The sequence below is a fragment of the Oryza glaberrima genome, chromosome 1, assembly GCF_000147395.1.
Source record: "Oryza glaberrima chromosome 1, OglaRS2, whole genome shotgun sequence".
In the NCBI taxonomy this organism is placed as follows: Eukaryota; Viridiplantae; Streptophyta; class Magnoliopsida; order Poales; family Poaceae; genus Oryza; species Oryza glaberrima.
Window position 1 is genome coordinate 7,943,233 of NC_068326.1, and position 15,829 is coordinate 7,959,061.

Consider the following 15,829-nt stretch of genomic DNA (forward strand, 5'->3'; position numbering starts at 1 on the left):
ACTGTGCAATTGATTTTTTCACATTTAAGGCCCCATGTATATATCCAACATTGGATGTAACGTTTTTAGCAAAAGAAATTTAGGATCTAAACAAGGCCCAAGCATATATGCGTCAACTTTCAAGTCAATTCAGTGTTATTAGTAGCTGTAGCTTCCTAGATCTGCTCTTGTCAATTGACATGACATCTGCACCAAGCATGCATAGATGGATGCATTTATGCGCATTCTGAGTGATACTTTGAACGAATATAATCCGGATCAGCTCGATCTCGAATGGCTTGTCGAATAGTTTCAAAGATACGTTGGAAAGAAACCCATAAACTAGGGGCATGTTTGGTTTGACGAGTAGGGCTACGAATTCACCACTAGTTTGGTTTGAGGTATGGAATAAGTTTGTCCATAAACTCATTTCTCAAAGGCCCATGCTAAGCTATCAGACGAGGAAGGGAGGATTTCATAATGGACCACACCATCCTAATAGATGATTTGATTTCTCTAACCAAACAGCCCATTAAAGTCTCCTTTCATGGACCATCTATATCGAAAGCAGCAAACATCCAAACTCGGACCAAAAAAAGATGAGCATATACAATCAGAATAAGCTAATGACAGGACAGGTATTGCAGGGTTCAAACATAAGTCGGATGCAATCGACTAAATGAGCAAAATGATGATGCAGCAAGTTAGCTTGGGGCGATTCAGATGAGGGTTTCCAAGTGTGTGATTACAGTTTCTTGATCCCAGTATATATATGAATATGCATATAGCTGAACTCGAGATTGCATATATATATGATGATTAAAAATAAACAGAGATTTGGGCAAGAGCGACCAAACCAAATAACTTTCTGACATGAAACTCTCTGCAGTGGTGCACACTCAACGGCTTGCTCCGCCGATAAAATTATGTACCGAGGAGATGGATTCGAAGCTCTGAATCATAGTGCAATGACAGTCAAACAGTTAACTGGACTTCAGAATGACCCCTGTTCCATTTCAGACATGAAGAGATAAACGGCAAGTGAATGAGCTTGCCACTGCCTATCTATCTATGATGAATTTATTCAGGTAGCAAGATTACCACCTTGGCCATGCCTTTGTCAAAGTCAGTTGAAGCCTTATTCACAATGAGTGGGGGTCCAAGTGAACTGATGCTGAGAGGGTAAGTCGAACTGACGCAAAAAAAGGAGACGAGATCTCATTCACCATATGCCAAAAAAGTCCCGAGAAGCTTGCTGAAGGTGGTTAGAGCTCTCCACCATGAGTTGTAACCATGCCACCAGCTCCAGAAGTTTGAGGTCGGATAAGCATGTGTGGAGCGTACGCTTTTAACATTGCTCCAGCAGGTCCGCATGTAGTACCAGGTGACGCTGACTGGTTGGCTGAAAACTCTTTGGTTAGAAGGTATTCTGGCCGCAAATCAGAAGAAGATGAAGGTGGAGCCACAGGAGCAACAGCGTAATTGAGGGGATAGGGAGCAATAGGCAAATCAGTAATCGATGACGCTGAAGGGCTATAGCTTAGAGTACCCATTGGGTGATCAAACTTGCAAGTCGGACCAAATTTGCAAAATCCATGCTGTGTATAGTAAGCACATGGTTGGCTACCCTGCAAATCAAGGAAAACTTCATATGAATAATTGAACAAGTGCAAACAGAAACAAATAGAAGTGTAATGTATCATCCATATACAAGAATAGCTTGTGTTCGTAAGACATGGTATTAATGTCCATATTTTTATCAGAAGGAACTCAGTCACACTAGATTCTATTTCGACTGTCATCGCTTAAAGAGACAACAAAATGCTACAGGTAGTTCCAGGAAAATATATCGCAAATCGCAAAAAAAAAAAAGGAAAAAAGAAAGATACCACTGCAACCATTGCAAGGTTGAACATAAAACTAAATGAAATTTACTAGCTACTGACAGCACAATATGCTGTCACAACAAAGGGGGGCATCAACTGTTGGTCAGATTATTAATAACTTCCAGTCTTCTGCCCTTCTCTGAGACTGTGATGCCATGCAGAAAAGAATTTTATCTTCTGAGTTCTATAAAAAGTTTATTTCCTTAGCAATAATAGATACATAAAGGCAAATATGTAGAGTACCACATAACAGAAAATCCTACATTTTTCAAGTTCTACCATTTGTCTCATACTAGCTACTACCATTTTTCAGCCTGCAGTAGAGGACATAAATGTGCAAGCAAACAAGCAAGCACTCATAAATTGGTACAAAATATTAAACTGTGAGTAATCAAGGGTATTTCATTTTGAAAAGAAACAAGAGAACAGAACACATATTAGGAGATTGACTCCAAATAATGTTTTTTAAAAAAGGTCTACAAAGCCATGTACAAGGCCGACTTCATGGAACCGGTGCCCCAACCTTGCACCGCTTAAGCCGCATAAGCATCCGATTATGCTGCATAAGCGCTACAAAGTGGGTTGACAGCACGAAACCGCACACCACTTTTCAAAACATTGACTCCAATAAACATCAAAAGGAACAAAAGGGCGTTGCCCAACAAAGATAATGCCATTTAAACATCGTTAAATACAAAAACATGAGAGAATTATATATTCCATTAACAACTAATATATCACTACTTTTTAACAGTATACTTTAAATTGCAACCCGGAATGATTTAAAAGAACGCAATGGATCACATTTGCATTTGGTACTGTTCAGGAGTTCCTGCCACCTAACATTATTAATTATTTATGTGTCGATGCGGGGAAACTGTAAAACATTCAACTCAAATGCAATTTACAGTTGACATTGAATTTCAAGCAGAGCCAAGTAAGTCACACAGGATCAGTAAATAAAAGCTAATGCAGTAAATGAACAGTTTTTTAAAAATGTGAAGGTGGCTTGGCTTCATCACTGTTTCAGCCAAAAAAAAGGAAACATACAACAACGTAGGTTCTTCTATGGCAGAACTTTACTAGATGCAACAGTTGTAGTTTTGGCATAAGAATCTCCAAAGTTTCTAGGCCTCCATGAATAGGCAACTAGACTAAACTACGGGTGTGTTCGGCACTCTATTTTCCCAACTCTCCCCTCTTGTTTTCCGCGCACACGCTCTTCAAACTGCTAAACGGTGTGTTTTTTGCAAAAAGTTTCTATACGAAAGTTGCTTAAAAAATCATATTGATCCATTTTACTTAATTAATCACGCGCTAATGGACCGGTCTGTTTTCCGTGCGTACTGTTCCTGTTGGGAACCGGCTGGAACAAACACAGCCTACATGTGTACACCAAAACTCACCCGTCAATTTGGTTCTCTCAATACAATAAACTATATGGCAAACTTATCTGGGACAACATATCAAATACTAATCCAGACTCAAGCGATATACATTTGGACTGACTATCCTGGCAACAGCGTGCTACACATAGTTTAAGCATATAAAAGCAGATATGTGTTGGAGCTACTCACCGGCCGAAGAGGAAGACCAAGAGGACTCAGCATACAGTTAGACTTAGGTGTATTCAAATACTGAGGATGATGATATTTGCATGCAGATCCAAATTTACAACTCCCTGTCTTCAGATAATACTGGCATTCAGGTTGCCCAGGTCGCGCAGGAAAGGCAGGTTCTTGTTTACTGCTACTTGAAGGCATGGTTGAAGAAGATAACGGTGCATACTGACTGCCATAAGTGACTGCAGCAGAAGGCCCTTGGTGCGATAAGCCATAAAACGGCCCTGCTTGAACAGTTTGATGCCCCCCAGCTGACGCAACTTGGTTCACAGGTGACTAAGAACATAAAACATAGTAAAGAGGTCAATACAGCTTTTTTTTTTCTTTTTCTGACACTTACATCAGCATTATTTGTAGCACAAAATTAAGAAGTCATCCTGAATTGTTCTTACAACAAAGTATGAATCACGTTAAATTTTCTGGGTCACTCTGTAGCCAATTCTCTTACCAGCCAATTCTCTTATTTTATTGTGATGACTATAAATGTTCAAAGTACATCCTTAATAAGAAAAAATAAATTTCTTTCTAGATAGTTTGTACTAGATTAGAAGATCTATTTAATAATTTACTAGTCATATGCCCCCTGTGTCGCAATGGGATCTAAGAAACATGGTTTAGTTTGATCGTAACATAGGTGGCCCTGTTTTTTCTCGGTCTTTTTCTATAACGTTTTTTTATAGGTGGGGATGGAAGCGGTTTTATAGGGAATGGTACGTTTTTTTTATGTGGAGGGTGGGATAGGGAAGGAAAGGTAAACGATTGTGCTTTTAAAGTAGTAGAGATAATAATAACACCCTTGCTCGATGATCCACTACATGTGGTACAAAGAAGAAAATGATGACAAACTTACAATGTAAGGGTTCCATCCCTGCATTGGTACGACTGTGGACGGGAGCATCATTGGTGGATATGAGCCTGATAAAAATGATCCTGGCAAAACAGGAGGCCTCCCCATTTGCCAGCCAGCAAGATGTTGATATGGATGAGAGGAAGAGATAGGCTGAGGCTGAACTGGTGGATACATGTTAGGTGTCTCTGAAACTCCACCAATTTCTGGGTGATGGAATTTACATGTAGATCCAAATTTGCAATGGCCAGTTTTGACATAGTAGGTACAATCTTTCTCACCCTGCACATAAGAAATTTCATCAGAAAATGAAAAAGGCAGGCCACTACTTTAATAAGAATTGATCGAATGAATTATCTCACTGAGCGTAGAGGGTATCCACTGGAATTTAACATGACTGCTTGCACAGAGCCTTCCCTTGGGTGATCATACTTGCAATTAGAGCCAAACTTACAAGTTCCATTCTTCATATAGTACTGCATTTTTTATCACAAAATGTTAACCCGAAGAGTATCCAGCACATGACACACACACAAAAAAAAAATCATCTGTAGCCTAAATAGGTTGCCCACTTCTATAGGCACATTTTTTTGGGTTTGATATGATCATATGAGTGAGAGCTTGCACAAAATGAGAATCAGATAAATTACCTCACAAACTGGTTGCCCCGGCCGTTCTGGATACTCTGCCGAATGTGTGGTCTTCCCACCTCCATTTAACTAATAAACAAATAACAATATGAATGTTTAAATCAAAAGCAGGATAAAATACCTCGATTTCAATCCATTGTCATGAATTCACAATCATTACACTCTACCTAAGGCTCTAATCTTTACCACCAGTTCAAAGCACATGGTCCATCTACTTGATCCATAAGCAACATAGATTAAAAAAGAAAAGGGGAAGCGTTTGCCAACAGAAAAAAAAAAGGACCAGACAAGTGGCTAGGCCTGCATGTGGAGCTCAGAATTGTCCACATCAACCATAAGACCGAGACACCAAACTAATCAAGCAAACCATCGCTACCAGCAAAGGCGCAATCAACTTTCACTTCTATGCTCACAAGATAAGATCCCACAGGCCATAAGTAGAATTAATTCTCGGCGAGAGGTTTCAGCTTGAAGCCCCCCACCTCAAAATCAACCGGACGTAATCCAATAGGGCGGTCATTGTCACCGTAGCTAAAGTCAGGAGGTGAAAAAAAAAAAAGAGTAGAGCAGCGAGAGGGGGAATTGGTGCTCACCACTGCTGCGGCGGCGCGATCGCGCGGGTGGTTGTAGCGGCAGTTCTCCCCGTAGCCGCAAGCCCCCGTGCGGAGGTAGTAGACGCAGTCCGCCTCCCCCGGCCGCTCCGGCAGCCTCCCTGCCGCCACCGCCTCCCCTCCGCCACCCCCGCCGCCGCCCAGCCCCATCCTCCACATCGACTCTGCAGCAAACAAGCACAAAAACCTCACAACGCCGCACACATTCGAGCTCGAGCACACGAAGATCCAAAACCCTAGCACCCCCCCAAACCCAAACCCCAACCAAAACCGCAAGGGCACGGGGTTTGGTCGGGAATTCCGCTTCCGTACCTTCGAGCCCGGTGTCGGTGCTGCCTCCACCTCCTCCTCCTCCTCCTCCTCCCCCCTCCGCCGCCGCGTACGGCTCCATCACCACCACCACCCCAAACCTCTCCGCCCTCCCCCCGCCGCCGCTCCTCCCGCGACCGGCGATCGGAGACAGAATCGGAGGCCCGCCTCCTCTTCCCTCCCCACCAAAATCTCGGCGTGGCTTGCTCCTCCTCCTCCTCGTCGCGGCCGCCGTACGGTCGCCTCGAGTCGCGTGGCTTTCTCCTCTCCTCTCCGCGTGAGTGGGACAAGGAGGCGGAGAAGCGGCGGTGGAGTAGGCGCCAAGGGGAAAGTGGCAGAGAAGGGAAAGGAAAGGAAAGCGAAGGGGAGGGGAGGGGGGAGGAGGGGGCGAAACGGAAAGAGTAGACGCGTCTCCCTCCCGCATTCAATGCGCGGTCGTCGTGACGGTCGCTGCCATCTGCTGCTGCTGCTGCTGCTGCCGCTGCTGGGTTGGCTGGCAGGTGGGCCCCACCGCGTCACGTGCCCTCTCGCCTCACGAGTAGTAGGAGGACGACGCTGGCTAGCACTAGCGGTAGCAGCCTAGTGGTGATGGTACTGTAGCTATTTCTTGCGAGAGAAGGGAATGGGTTTTCTTTTTTTCCTTTTCGCACAAACTCCATTGAAAGTGTTTCTTTACACATTTTTTTTCACACAAACTCCCTTTTGATTCTGTTTATTACCCAAACTCTATATTTAGGTGGTGTTTGAATGTCCTGAAGATGAAGATTAAGTGTTCACGCAAAACGAGGTTATAATAACCTGTGATTAATTGAGTTTTAATTATTCCAAACTTTAAAAATAGATTAATATAATATTTTAGAACAACTTTTATATAGAAAACTTTCGCACGAAACACACCGTTTAGCAGTTTGAAAAATGTGCCCCGAGTATCCAAAATTTAATCCAACTTTTGTTGGAGAAAAGAACAGGGCCGTGTTCTTTACATAAATTCAAGCATCACCTCCTTTGTTCTCCAACTTTGTTTACATGTTGAATTTTGATTTATCTTCTGAGTTTGTGCGGTATACTACATACACATAAACTACATGCACATAAGTACAAATTGATAGCCTTATAATAAATGCAAACAAGGAAACCACAAACTTAAAACTGATTTATTATGGTTTTGTCGATTAAGCTATACTGGTTAACCCAACTTAGTTTGTTATGCCACTCCACAAACAAAAAGAGAGTGAAAAGCCTTTGGCCATCCTCTCTACGATGAATAAATTATTTTTAATTTTTAAAGGAAATGAAAACCATCCACCAATTCACTCCTGATGCTCGGTGTTGATTCTGGCCGCAAATGAAGCTACGATCCATGAGCATCAATCTCTTGGTTACACATGTTGTTTATTGTTTAGAATTTTTGTATCAATTTTGTGGCTAACATCATCCTCGTTAGGATAGCCTTGGTCGTTGCCTCATTGATAAAGGCAACATTAATGTCATCAATAATAGAATTTTCCATTGCCAGTGGTTCAAGGTCAACAACCGGTGGATCTGTCCAGTCAATAATAAAGTATGTATGACCAAAACATGGATATTCAATAAAAAACGTGGGTCAAAGTTGTATATGTCAATATCGATGATGATGTTAATGAGATGACAACACTCCCGTCGTGATCAGCAATCTTTTGGCAACATCGACGATATCTGTCGGATGAAACTAGAAATCCATTGGCAAGCTGGCCAAGAAAATGAGCCACATCACCATAAGTGAGAATATGATAGAATCCTCACTATTGTTGAGTTCCTTTAGTGTGATGGTGGTCAAGGATGGATGGTCTTTTATAGCGGCCTATTCAAGCCACCATCGGTTGGCATATGCTGTTGTATATCAGCACAACCAGGCTGATGCTTATCAACATAAGTTTTTCTATCATCTGATGCTACAGTCCAAGGAGCCAACCGATGGGCTGTTGCTGAAAATCAGCCTTAGCAACAGCCAACCAATGAGGCTGTCAAGTAGTGGCCTATTCAAGGGGTGGCAAAAAGGTGTGCATGTGTGCTACAATGTTAAGTGTGCCACAGTGTGCCACCAAGAAATGTGAGCTTTGGTAGGACAAACACACAAGGAAACACACAAAAAGGGCAACTCTCCATGCTGAGACAATTTCAAATGGTCTAAAAGAAGTCTCATAATCTAGACGCCTCGCCTAGAAACATGATAAAGATCACCTTAATATTTGTAGCATAGGGACATTTTAGATATGGCTTGAGGTGATTTTAGAAATATGTGCAAAATTGTGTGGCAAAGACATTTTGGGAGACATTATCTAATATTTCTATGTGTAAAGGCATTTTCTCGATACATTTTGGGAGACAACCAATTCCTCGTCCGTCGTGTGGAATTGAAACCCTGAGGAATCTCCCATGGATCAAAGTTGTAAATGTCAATATTGGTGATGGTATGTATAAGGGATGACAACCCTATGTCACTCTTGTTAGGTAATTGACAAGCAATTCCTCGTCTGTTGGGTGGAACCGAAAGCCCGAGGAATCTTCCATTGGTTAAATTTGTAAATGTCAATATCGGTGATGATGTTTATGAGGGAATGGCAACCCCATGTCACTCCTCTTAGGTAATTGAAAACCAATTCCTCGTCTGTCGGGTGGAATTGGAACCCTGAGGAATCTCCCATGGATCAAAGTTGTAAAATGTCAATATCGGAGATGATGTGTATGAGGAATGACAACCCTATGTCGCTCATCTTAGGTAATTGAAAACCAATTCCTCGTCTGTCAGGTGGAATTGGAACCCTGAGGAATCTCCCATGGATCAAAGTTGTAAATGTCAATATTGGTGATGATGTGTATGAGGGATGACAACCCTGTGTCGCTCTTGTTAGTGGAGTAATTGACAAGCAATTCCTAGTCTGTTAGATGGAACCGAAAGCCTGAGGAATCTCCCATGGGTCAAATTTGTAAATGTCAATATTGGTGATGATGTGTACAAGGGATGACAAACCCGTGTCACTCCTCTTAGGTAATTGAGATAAGCAATTCCTCGTCTGTTAGGTGGAACCGAAAGCCTGAGGAACCTCCCGTGGGTCAAATTTGTAAATGTCAATATCGGTGATGATGTGTATGAGGAATGACAACCAATTCCTTATTCCTCATTTCTTGGGTGGAACTGAAAGCCTAAGGAATCTCCCATGGGTCAAAGTTGTAAATGTCAATATCGGTGGTGATGTGTATGAGGAATGACAACCCTGTGCCATTCCTCTTAGGTAATTGACAATCGATTCCTCGTCTGTCGGATGGAACTGGAACCCTGTTGACAAGCTGACCAATGACATGAGCCACATAGCCATACATGGTGTATGGTTAGTACTTGTGTGACTTGGGTTCACATAGAATCCACCATCCCCGTGGAGTATTGATAAGGACTCATTAATTTGTTTGTCTTCTTTCTTTCTAGTATCTGTTCTTTTTATGTGTAGTAATCCATGGTCTTATTTGTAAAGTCATTGCACAAAATCACTTATGACACCTTGTTGTACATTGTGTTGGGGAGACTCAATGGTCATGCAATGTCCTCTATTATTATTTTAGGCAGTGTGAAAAAGTTGAAACCCTACTCTTTAACACACATAAGATGGAATAAGGAAAGATGTAACGAGATAGAGCATTAGAGCTAACCACATAGTCCTAGCTACCACTGACACAATCCTTCGCAAGTTTAAGTTTATGTAAAGAAGATCTAATTGTCTCAAGAAAAAAAAAGCCCCTAGTGTAGAGGCACTCCCTAGAAACACTATGAAATCACCTAAATATTTGTAGTATAGAACACATTGTAGAGATGGTTTTATAGACATGTGCAAAATTATGTGGTAGACATTTTTTAGACAATTTCTAATTTTTTTCTATATGTGTACAGACATTTTTCTCGATACATTTTTGTCTCTCTAGAGGCATTGTTTAGAGGGTCGATTTATGTTGAGTAAGCAGCTAAGGATATATCTTTGTTTGCCTTTAAAAGTTTACCATGTCCCTTATTTGTCCCTCATTCTCTCGATGGTATGTAGGTCAACATGCCATGGGTAAATTAGGGATAATGTAAAACACATGAAGATTAACCATGATGTGAGGATAAAATGGTTAATAAGTCCGGTGAATACCAAGATTGTGTTCTTTATCTGTTCAAAAGAAGGTAGTGGTTTTTTAGGAAAAAAAAGTATTGAGTTTAAGTATTGGTCATACCAAGATAGACACATGATTATTATTTATCTCAGTTTCATCATGATCTTTTATTACAGTAGTAGCACAATTAATCTAGTGTTATTATAAAATGCTTCCACTCCTTGGAAACTAGAAAACAAAGAGTATTTAGGCATTTTGTCTCTCTGGTTGTACCAACGATGCAAGAAAAGATATCTATGTGATAGTACTGGAAATGACTATAGAACACTATACACACAACACAACACATCACAACACCACACACACACACACTGACACACACACACACACACACACACACACACACACACACACACACACACACACACACACACACACACACACCCCTACTGTTATAGAAAAATGCTTCTACATGATGTTTGTGTTGTAGTTGCATATATAAGAACTACCTTGTGTCATGATACCACCGCACAATCAATTTTCCATATGCTTTCTATTTTTGTGAGTAAATCTAATACTGGCTTGCAATCCATATATACTAAAAAACCATATTTGAGGGGCGCTTTTTGAATCGGATTAAAAATATGTGAAAAATTATCTCGTAGATACATTTTTTAGACATATTAAATTTGTAGAAAGTGTCTTTTCAGACTAGCAAAATTAGAGTGTATCTTTTCATACTAGGAAACTTAGAGCCTATATAGGTAGTTTATGTTAAGTAAATACAATAATACAAGCCACAATAATTGATAATCATTTTGCTACTCATCAGGTGACTGAAAATATTAAAAACACCGGTCGAATATACTCACCATCGAACCATGCACAAGATTCATGCTTTTGTCGCCCTCCATAGTTCTGGCGTCTCTCCGACTACACACCGCAGTGAGGCAGAGATCACCTCAACCATGAGGGAGGAGGGTGTTGGACTGGTGATCATAGCAAGCCTGATGATAGGAGCCGCTAGAGATGGGGGAGATGCGGGATAGGGAGAATCGTGCTAGAGTGGAAAATGAGGGCAGGACAAGAGATAGGGGAGGCGGGAAGGAGGAGACGAAACATATGGCAACGGTGTGCATTAGCATGGTGGGAAGAGAGGAGGGAAGCAGATCGGGCATAGGGAAGTGAGGAGGTTAGAAAGGGGTAGCGATGAATTAGGCAAAGGGGTGCAAAGATGGGAGAGAGGCCGGCGGCGGCAGTGACGGATCAGGCAAAGGGAGTGGCCAACTGATAAAGGAGGGATTAGGTTAGGTTTATAGTATGGGTGCACCCTTAGTTTATAAGAGTTTCCCAAAATTTTAAAGAATTTCTAACCATTCAAATTTCAAAAAGTAATTTTTTTAAACAAAATCAAATGGCTAGATAGACAATCCACTCATAATTGATGCAATCGAGGCCACAGACCACGTGTTTCCATCAGCCGAGAGTAATACTATAGGTGCGGATCCCCTAGAGTTGGTAACTTCACAATGTGGATTTGAGCCAATATCAACCATTGTCTTTTATCTACGGTCTAGATATAATCAAACATCACTATCTTTGCTATATCTGTTTTCATCCCATCAATAGCTCCATGGAAAAAGTTATCCTCTACTAGTGGGGGTCAACGATGACCTAGACGACCAATCATCATAGCCGTCGGCGTAGCACACAGAGTCATAGACAACTTGCCAAGAAAAAAAAACACTGGCCAAGCTTGAAGCATGAAGGAACGTATCGGGTAGCGCATCACTGCTTTTCTTATTTGAAGCCTCCATCATCATTTGAATTCATATTCATTATTTAGAAATTAGGCACAACCGATTGATCGATTAGCTAGTGACCACTGGGTAGCAGCAAATACTCTCACTTTGCCTCTTACTTCTGCCTTCTACTGAATTGTTGGCATGCGGAAACACTAGTTCGCAAACACTCGCGAGATGTCCATCTCACAAACGCGTCCCATCCACATAACGACAAGCCCCAACTTAAGATTAGCGTTAGAACTTTGGTGGTGGAGTGAGTGGAACTAGGGAGGGGACAGTGGGGAATCAGACTTAGAGGGATTGGCTAGGGGCAGCGGACTGACAATGGGTGGTGAACAAGGGTGGAGGGCGAGGCGGCGACGGCGCCACGAGGTCGGTAGCAGGCGGTGGGCCGACGTTGGTGGCCGGGGCATAGCGAGGCGATGAGGAGAGCAAGGAGGCTGGCCAAGTGGGGCCGCTCTGGTAAGTTGCCTTTCAGGACTGATGAGGTCGAAGGGCAACACGGTAGGGGGTGGCAGTGGAAAAGGAGCTGACCTTGTTGCTTGACAATCTCATTAGAGGAAGCTCGCCGGAGGGAGGAAGAGGGAGCTCGGTAGAGAGAGGCCTTCGCCATCGTCATCACCAGAGGAGCACCGCTCCACTGTGTGCCTTCTTTTTCATTGGAGGGAGCTCACCGGAGGAGGGGGCTTGCCGAAGGATGTGGAGTGACCTCGCCGGAGGGTTGTTGTCATTGCAGCCGCCGTTGTCGCTCGCGGTCGAGAGAAAAAGGAAGGTGCGAGACAACGAGAGTAGGAGATAAGGTGGAGAGAGAGAGAGAGTTGGGCTGGGCTGCTGGGCTTGCCCATTAGACCAACCCACTGGTACGGGGGCTATGGCCATGTGTCGCATCTATGAGATGTGCTTTGCCAATGATCTACACGATGAGATCGAGAATGATGATACCACAAAGTGTATCAGGTTGCATCGGACATTGGGATGCTCTTGCTCGAGTGGTCAACTAGTGATACGAGGAAGAAATATCAAGTCCATTTGAAAGAAATGACGGTTATGATTGGCTCAAACTAGAAAAATGCCCATGCGTTGCAATGGGAAAAGTCATTTTTTCAGCGATACAACAACTATTAGAAGCCGAGCAATAAATTGAAATATTGGGATCGATATACATTAGAATTGAAACATTTAATAAAAATCCTAAAACTGGGATTGCTATACATTACAATTAAAAAAGTTAATAAGAATTCATCCTTGGTTTTGGACCGAAAACCCATTCAATGTTTCCTTTTCAGCCCTAAGCCAGACCTTTACCTCCCTTTGCTCGGCCTGCCTCCCTTCCGCCCAGCTCACAAGTGGAGTTGCAGGTCCAACTTGCACAGCCGACAACCGTCTTCAACCTCTCGAACATGGTCCCATGCCTGTATGATGCCAAAGCAGATCTTCCCCATCAAATCCGGTCGAACCTTTCTCGATCTCCAAAAATTGGTTGAGGGCTTTTGATCCCTTCGATATCCTCTTTCCGTTCTTCCCAAAATCAGAGCGTAAAACTTGGGATAAAAACGATCGAGGAAGATTGCCCATCGGTCATCATCGCGACTGTTAAAATGAAGATTAAATCCAGTGAATTAAAACTGAATCGAAAGGGGAAATCATTTAGAAAATGATGAGGGACGAATGGGGAATCGATTTTTATAATCAATTGGAGGAGGAAATGCACGATTGACATGACGGCAGTGCGGCACTAGGGTTCGGCCCGTGGGAGGCGCGGGGTTCAACAAATCGGATCGGATCTAAAAACAGAAAACACCCAAAAACCACACATAATTACTAAAAATTATCATTAAAATAAAATTAAATTCCAATAAAAAGCTTTAGAGCGTGCGCACAAAAGAAACTCTTTCGCGTGTAAAAAAATGATAGGAAAAAATACCGGCGCCATAAAAAAACCGAACAGACAAAAATAAACATAAAGCTTTGCGTATTTTTTATTAGGTATATATAAAAACCAAGTAATTAGCTGTTTAATTAAATTAAATGTAAATGCCTTACAGCTTATGGCTGGTGAAAATTTCGGAATTGAAGGACACGCGTAAGGAATCATCTATACTAATATAAAAAGGAGGAGTTGCACCTCTCCAATCCTACATGTGAAATCATTCGGATCAATCCCTACCGTCCATCCGCACGCACGATTTCACTACCGCCCGATTTACTGTCGCGAAGACTACTCTCCATCCACGCGCGATTGCGCGAAGACATCGCTCCTCCTCCTCTCTCGCTCACTCCTCGCTCCTCTGTACTGTATCCGAGGTCCCCTTCCGCCGCCGCCGGATCCTACCATCCGCCGTGGCCAGCTCCATACGCTGCGGCCGGCGCTCCTCCTCCTCACTCCGGATTACTGCCGCCACGCATCCTCCTCTCTCCGGATTACTGCCGCCGCATCCTCGCCGGAGCCGCTTCTTCTCCGTCCGCCGCCGGAGCAGGTCCCATTCCGCCGCCGTTGGATCCTACCATCCGTCGCGGCCGGCCCCATCCCTCATGTGCGACGAGCCGTAATCCGCCGCCGCCTTCTCCCTCTTCTCCACCGCTTGCCCTACCCCGCCGCTGCCGCCTCCTCACGCGCTCGCCTCCCCTGTACTCGCACCGCGGGCGTGAGAGGCCGGAGAGACGAGGTCGCCGTCGGCCGCCTCTACCGTTGTCGCCGCCTTCTCCCTCTCTACCGCTCGCCCTACCTCGCCTCCTCGCGCGCTCGCCTCCGCCGTACTCGCGCCGCGGGTGTGAGAGGCGGATCGCCGTCGGATGCCTCCACCGCCGCCTTCTCCCTATACCCCGTGCTCCTCAATCCTCTATAGCAAGTCCTCGATCCGCGCCTCCTCGGATCCTCCGCGGCAAGCCGGCAATCCCCACACCCCTGCCACTTTTGTCGCCGTCGTCAACATCCTCTCTGCCCGAGCCCGAAGCCTCAGATCTACGCTCATGCCGCCGCCGTCATTGTGTGACTCCCTGCCATGGAATTGTGGCCACGCCACCTCCGCGCTGTTGTCCATACCCTCTCCGCCTGAGCCCGAAGCCCGGGATACACGACCTGAGGTCAGCGTGCACTTCTGCCTCTGTAGCCGAGCCTGGCGTGGTGCTGACTCTGGGAGAAGACATCTAGTGTAGATGGCTCGACCTCTTGCTGCGGCCTCTGTCCAGTGCCCGATGCCAGGTACCCAGCAGCCAGCAACCTGCGGCCGGTATCTTTGCACCGTGCGACTGATTTTGTACAACTATTGGAAATCTTTACTTTTGGTTTTGGTTTGGTCCGGCATGATTCAAGATGTATGTTTCTGCTCTCATTCTTGTGTTTATGTGTTTTGGTGCAGTTGCAGGCTGGAATGTGGATCGACCACATCGTGATGATTGGGAGCATTCCCAAGGACAGATTGGTATTGGTTTCGAACTCCTTGGGGTTCAAATCATGTTGGTGATATTCCACGTTGTTATTTTGCTTTGTAATATAGTATCCAGCTGGACATGTTTTGGCCAGCTATGGAAGAATACATCAAATAAATATCAAATGCTCTCTATTTTGTCTGTACATGGAGTAAGTGGTTCTTTTGATGCTTCAATGATTCATTTTGTTACCTTCAATTTTAAAAGGAGGGATGCCTATAAGTAAAGGCATCAGATTCAATCCCAAAGTTGGTCCTTTTGCTTCGAAAGGTAACTAGCATAATTTCTTCCAATCCTTTAACTGGAACATTAATCTTTTCTATTCATGAACTGGATGCCCATGAGTCAGTACTTGGGTTGATACATACGTACATACATACATACAATTGCTGTAAATATAGCTTTTTATCTGAATATATAGTGAAGTATAAAATTTCACTATCCTGGTGATCTTTTTACTCTACAATTGCTGTAAAAGCCTGGACATCCCACTTTTCACCGAGTATTTCTGTACAATTCTGTTGGAGAGAGTACAACTGCAGGTCTAATTCTGTGTGCTAAAAAGG

General features: G+C 43.6%; 1 protein-coding gene across 2 annotated transcripts; it reads right to left on the minus strand.

The window, feature by feature from the left end:
- Positions 1-703: 703 nt before the first annotated feature.
- LOC127782314 (zinc finger CCCH domain-containing protein 5) lies at positions 704-6,284 on the minus strand. Of its 2 annotated transcripts, XR_008019163.1 has the most exons (8): positions 5,908-6,284; positions 5,578-5,759; positions 4,985-5,053; positions 4,697-4,810; positions 4,338-4,616; positions 3,443-3,763; positions 1,084-1,607; positions 704-985 (listed from the first exon to the last, which is right to left on the minus strand). XR_008019163.1 is itself a non-coding variant. In XM_052309470.1 (7 exons), the coding sequence occupies exons 1-7, from the start codon at positions 5,984-5,986 to the stop codon at positions 1,245-1,247; spliced, it is 1,407 nt and encodes a 468-aa protein (XP_052165430.1). In that variant the 5' UTR covers positions 5,987-6,284; the 3' UTR covers positions 704-1,244. The 2 variants fall into 2 exon arrangements, 1 of the variants encoding a protein (XP_052165430.1); XM_052309470.1 differs by having other exon boundaries at positions 704-1,607.
- Positions 6,285-15,829: the final 9,545 nt, after the last annotated feature.